The sequence below is a fragment of the Seriola lalandi genome, unplaced genomic scaffold (assembly GCF_002814215.2).
Source record: "Seriola lalandi dorsalis isolate HSWRI2012SDOR001 ecotype SW California unplaced genomic scaffold, Sedor1 jcf7180002054567, whole genome shotgun sequence".
Lineage (NCBI taxonomy): Eukaryota > Metazoa > Chordata > Actinopteri > Carangiformes > Carangidae > Seriola > Seriola lalandi.
In genome coordinates, this window is record NW_019525120.1 from 408,185 (window position 1) to 414,527 (window position 6,343).

Genomic DNA, 6,343 nt, shown 5'->3' on the forward strand with positions numbered 1-6,343 from the left:
GAAAGACAAAGTGTGCCCTCCCAAACTGACAGCACCAGCACTAACAGCCAAGCTCGCAAACAAGCCTCTGGTGGTAACATTAGTTCAAACCCCAGCAGCAGTCACTCCTGTCTGCCTTTCCAGTCACTGATAGGAACCAGACCAGTGGCTGTTTATCACTTTATAAGTCACATTTTTCTAATTTATATGTTTTTATTTAGTACTATTATGTTGCACATTAAATACAACTGCAACCCTTATTAGGAAGTGGGACCATCAAGTACTTCTCTCTGTATGCATGTATATATGTGTGTGTGTGTGTGTGTGTGTGTGTGTGTGTGTGTGTGTGCGTGCGTGCGTGCGTGCGTGCGTGCGTGCGTGCGTGCGTGTGTGTGTGTACCTGGATCTCCCTGTCCTGTCTGCTGTGCTGGGACATATCGAAAGCAGTGATGTTTGAAATTCACTCTCTGCTCTGTGCGACTCTCAGTCATGTCTGGAGTATATTCATTGAGCGGGGCTTATCTGAACTGAGGTGCTTTATTCTTCTCCTGCTCCTGTACCACTCTCTCATCTGTCCGTTGATACAAACACACACACACACACACGCACATGCACACACTGCACACACATTCACACACATACCTGCAGTGCACCTCGATTCAGTCCCTCCACACACTCACACAGGCATCCAGACTTTAGATCCAAGCGTCTCACTGTTGCCATAGGGACCATTTCGACCTTGTCAGCACTTCTGAGATCTGCCTGGGGCGAGGTAATTTGCCCCCTCCCCATGCTTCACTCTTCCTATCCCTCCTCTTTTTCTCCTTTCGAAAAAAAAAACCCCCATCCTCCATTCTCAAGGGGCATGACTATTCCTTCTCCTTTTCTTTCTCTCAAATTCATTCAGCCACAATGTTTGGCACCAGCAATCTCCTCTCCTCCTACCCTCACTCCCACTCTATACAGCCTTTATAAGTGTGTGTGCATACACTTACTCTTTCCACAGACTCTGGGAAGGGTGTGTGTGTGTGTGTGTGTGTGTGTGTGTGTGTGTGTGTGTGTGTGTGTGTGTGTGTGTGTGTGCATCTGCTGCTGATTTCAACCACACAGGATGAGTTAAATGCAGATAGCTTATATTTCTCCAGATTTCCTTGGGGAACATAATGAGGTAGATTGATGTATAGACAGAGCTAAGCCACAAAGGGAGGCAATTGCTCCGAAGATTTACCCTGGCAGAAATCCTGAAATGTCTTACTTATGTGCAGAGTTTGACCTTTATGTTTCTGCTGCAGGCATGGTAATAACATGAGCCTGAAGACAGCAGCTCTGGCATGAATAAAGCCCATTCAAAACAATATCTTAGAATTGGCAGTTGAAAAAATATTATTACTTCACCGATGAAGAAATTAACTTCATGCCAGAGGCATAAAGTGATGCAATAATAATGTGATACTTCCCCCTCAGGGAAATACAGATCAGGGAGAGGAATAAACCAGCTGGCAGGGATTCAGCGTGTTGCTTAAAGAAACTTAAAAAGGTTTGAACCAAACTACTCTGGCTGAGCGATCATCTTATGCTACAGCTCTCATACACAAAAAAATACTATTATAGTCAACATTATGGATGGGGTTCAATAGCATTTTATTGAATCTGAATCTAGTTCTAGTAAAAAATCTGCTTTTTAAGTTGTTTGTTTGGTGGGGGATGAAGACGAATGTCAAACAGTGCAGTGAAAAGATTAATTTCAATTGTTTTGTTGAAATTTTGAAAGATATAACTTGTGTATACATAATTGTGATTCAGGGACCAATTAGCAGATAACAATGACACTGACACTAATAGAAATTAAGGTAATTAACTATCAAACCTAAACCTTGGTCATTCTACTGTGTTGTGGGGTTGTTAGGCTTGCGCCACATATTTTGTCACTGCTCTCCACTCGTCTTTGTCAAGTTATTAAAAATGCCACAAGTTCTTATTTTAACATTTTGGTCTGAATATACTTAAACAAAGGGCTTGTTGTTCCCCCCTTTCCCGCGAGTACTCTCTCACAAATATTACATTTTGTAGTTGACTCGTCTCATTGACTTCCACATCCAAAATCCAACCAGCTATCGGAGCCAATCTGTCGTTAACACATCTGTACACTGAGCCATAACACTGTACCTGCGTTTCATATGAAGCCTCACACATCCATACAGATGGTGACATAACACAAGACCTTCTATGAACGGTCTTTAGGATTCATGAGGATTTAGCTATCAGTCATAACAGATCAGAAAATGAACCATTCTGCTCATGATTATGTCCATAATCCATAACTTGCGATGTGCTATACTTAGATGCTTTAGCTTTGACCGGACCATATATACATAGAGGCCGGCTCACCTCTAACTTCTTCACAGCATTATCCCAGCATCCTGACAACATAATGGACCTGCTGTCCAGGGGATCAGCTGAAGTCGGACGGGCAGGAGCAGAGGCACAGCTGGGATAGCTGATCTCCGCGTGGAGGGGCATATTACGTGGTTTATCCTTTCTATACATAGACCTGGAGGTATTCTTAGAGCCACCACACACTGGTGGCAAAGATGACAGACGTATAACTGCCAGACAGAGGGGAAATATTATGTCTAAGACTGGGTAAACCCAACTAAACGCATTTTACACGCCTTTTAATTTGTGGAATAGCTTACCCACGAGAGGCTGACACAAACCTTTATGATGAGAGCTCATAATGACACAACAGTCAGGAAGTAAGTGTAAAACAACTAAATAAGTCATACGGGGATAATGTCTTGGGGGAGGTAAACATCACCTGATGATGACCAGTTTGAAGGTCGCGGTTTAGCCTCCTTTTCAAGGTACCACTACACCAGTAAGCATGACATAATGAGATTGTAGCAGCAATGCAATTACCAGTTAGTGCACCAGCAAAGGAGCAGCTAATCTTCTCCTAAACTCCAGTTTCTTTACAGCCTGAAACTGGGTATTCAGGTATCATTCAAATATAACACACAATTAAATTTAGATGTTCCCATGAGACTGTACCGCTGCTGTTACTCACAACAAATCACTTCCACCTAACATCGCCGCTGATGACATAAACCATGTTGCCTCTGCAATGTGAATGTATTACGTTTGCTGGCTTCCACTGATTTACATATGAAAATCAATTAGTGTACTTGCTTGAGTTGAGTCATCCATCACAGTGTGTATTAGGGCTGCAACAAAATGATTAACTGTTTATAATATTTGATATTATACTAAAAGCCCATCACAGAATCACAGAAGTTGACATTAGTGCAATATCCCAATATTCAATTTACAATGATGTACAGCCTCACATTTGAGAAGCTGAGACCTGCTACACACTGACAATATGGCTTCATAAATAATGAAGACAACAACTCTTTTGTCTCTTTAGACTGATTGATTATCATTTCACCTTTACTGAATATAAATCCAAATTCTTTTTTGTCAATTCACACTTTCCAAATCTTTCAGGATGTAAAATGTCTTAGCACAATGGTGAAGTGATTCACATCAAACATGAGCGCAGACTTTTCTAGAGTTTCATTCTGTGGAGAAATCAATGGGAGGCAATGGCTGCCTGGAACAGAGGGAAAACTAGTATGTACAATAGTTGTGGAGGTAGAACTTGCAAACACACTCATAAGGACCACATCGGGTAAATTAAACAACCATAAGTTCTTTCCCAAGGACCACTAGAGGTCCACAAACCCAACTTTGGGAACCAGTAGGATTTAAAGTTCAGAGGAAGTAGGGTCCTTGAATGAGGAACTCTCTGAAGTGCTGCTCTGATCAGCTTTGTTTTATCTTGGACAAACCCTGTGGGAATAAATGGATGTAAAGGGTCAAGTGTGGAAAAACTAACAGTAATTCCTCTCACCATGTCCGCTGGGGTGCTGCCCGTCATCGCGAAGGTTTACCAGGTCCTCGGAGGGGTTCACTCTCACAAGCACGCGCACACACACACACACACAAGGCAAACACACAAATATTCCCTTTTTTCGTCTCCTTTGTAACAGCTCTCACAAGCTCTGAAAACACGTCGTTGCTGGGGTTTAGAGGAGGAAACAAATACACAATTTATCCCTGGTGACTTGCTCTCTCTTCTCTCTCTCTCTCTCTCTCTCCACAGTCAGCACCGAGGTAGTCAAGACGTACAGCGCTTCTTCCTCTCTATTGCACAATCATGTCGCTGATCTTTTTCCTCCACAAAAACGGTAAATGTGGACTTCTGTAGTGTGCGTTAGTGGGATAAACTGTCGACCCGGGGGCCTCCTCCGACCCACCAAACATCAAGAATATCCCGCTTTAGAAAAGGTGCCTACGCCATGCGAAAAACCCAACACTACTGGCACATCCGGACACCGATATTTTTCTCTCTCTCTCTCTCTCGGTTGAAAAAGAACAAAAAAAAAAATATCCGCAAGGTTTAACGGTTACCGTCCTCAGATAAAGTAAAACACGTCCGCCGGTTGGTGGAGAAAGGCGTCACGCGGTGAAATCTGTCGGTGCTTCTCTTTACGACGGGAGTTTGTAATGATTGTTGTTAATGTTCCGGACTGCGCTGCTGTACCTTCACGACCCGTTCAGCTGTCATCCTGCCTCCAAACTAACGGCAAGCTGCTAACTGAAAACAACACCGGACTTCCGGTTACCATTTTCAAAATAAAATAACTTTATTCTTTATTGCGCAGTGTTAATTTATTTTTCTTTTCTTTTGACATTTTATTTACAAGCAATTCGGGGGCTCAGTAAAGTCAGAAGTTTTTCTCCTAATAGACGCTACATTTATTGTGGTGGAGTGTAGTACATTTAAGGACCATTACATATTGTGACTTATTTTATTTAAGTATTCATGCTTTTTTTATTGTTCTACCCTACTACATTGTGGAGGTAAAAAAAATCTTTCTACTCTGCTACATTTATTTGACAGCTTTAGTAACTAGTTACTTTGCAGATTCACAAATACAAATCAAATAATATATGATGATATATGATTACAGATTGAGCTACCTGGCAGCACATGAAACAGTTACTCTTAGCTCCAGCTTTGCCAGCTGCTACATTAGTGATGTTGAGACATTAATACATAACTATTGTCCAGCGATTATGACATATTTTTTTCTTTCTGAAAAGGGCCACTCTGCATGATTTATTTACTAATCTACTATTTTTGATTCAAACACTTAAATCAGTCATTATGCAGAATGATCCCGGTCACTGTTACATTGTTACAGTATTGGATCATTATTATCAATGCAGTAACATGTAAGCAGTACAGTAAACAATACTTGTTATCAGACCCTTCACATGAAAAGACACAGATGAAAAGTGATTGGAGAAAAAAAACATAAATATGTCATTTAATCTTTGACAGCCTGCTGCTATTAATGTTGTCCAAACCTCAGCCAAGGGCAAGATGTTTTGAGTCTTTGTTTTGCTGCTATGGAAAATTTAATCAAGCCTTTTCTGTACTTTTTGTGTATTGGCACACAATAATACCCTGATACCATGTTGACCAATAAAAATAAACCCTTTTTCTACTTGTCACTTCTGGAAAGGTCAAAGGTTAGGGTCTGTTTACAGATATATTTGCAGTCATGGAGACAATCGGTCTATTAGAAACAATCAGTGATCAGAGAAGACAGTAAGACAAGGCTGCTCATCCTTGATCCTCTATTGACTTAATCAATAAATTAGTCAATCAATATTCAGGATTGCGTGTCCTGTCATCAAGAGTGAAGAGTCTTACAGATCTGAAACTATAAAATAATGGCCTTTATAAAGCAGAACAAGAGATTTTTGGGGATAAAGTGCTGGTTTCCCTGTATATATAAAACATGTACAGTCAGTATTAGGCTTTTTATATTACATGCAGTACATTGGAAGTATTTTAATAAAGACTTGAAAAAGACATGAAAGTTTTATAATATCAGTTCAATATGGTTGAGGGGTTATTTATAGCATGCATCCAATACATATGTAATGTAATATCCTGACCTTGGTGAAGTGCTCTGCCTTGTGTTTGCGCCTGTCTCTGTGTGTGTGTGTGTGTGTGTGTGTGTGTGGGCCTTGTTTCCGTCAGAGGTCGAGATGCGTATCAGCAGCAGGTTTGTCCTCTCTCTGGTGGCCTGAGTGAAATCCATTGTGGCATCAGGAGTGGCTTTTTCTCTGAGATCTACAGGATTAACTACCTAATCTCCCCATCATAAAGGGAGAGTGGAGAGGGGGTAGAGAGTCTGACACACACACACACACACACACACACACATACAAAAGCGTAAGCATGTCTGCACAAACACAGTGAGGTGTGAATGTGTTTTTGTTGGCT

The 6,343-nt window shown here is 41.2% G+C and overlaps 1 protein-coding gene across 1 annotated transcript in view; it reads right to left on the reverse strand.

Annotated features, from left to right (window-relative positions):
- The window catches only part of ubl3a (ubiquitin-like 3a), a 34,260-nt gene extending 29,643 nt beyond the window's left edge, over window positions 1–4,617 (reverse strand). The window contains exon 1 of the mRNA XM_023416592.2: window positions 3,893–4,617. Coding sequence (XP_023272360.1) covers window positions 3,893–3,919 — 27 coding nt within the window. The 5' untranslated portion in view covers window positions 3,920–4,617. The remainder of the gene's footprint in view (window positions 1–3,892) is intronic.
- Window positions 4,618–6,343: the final 1,726 nt, after the last annotated feature.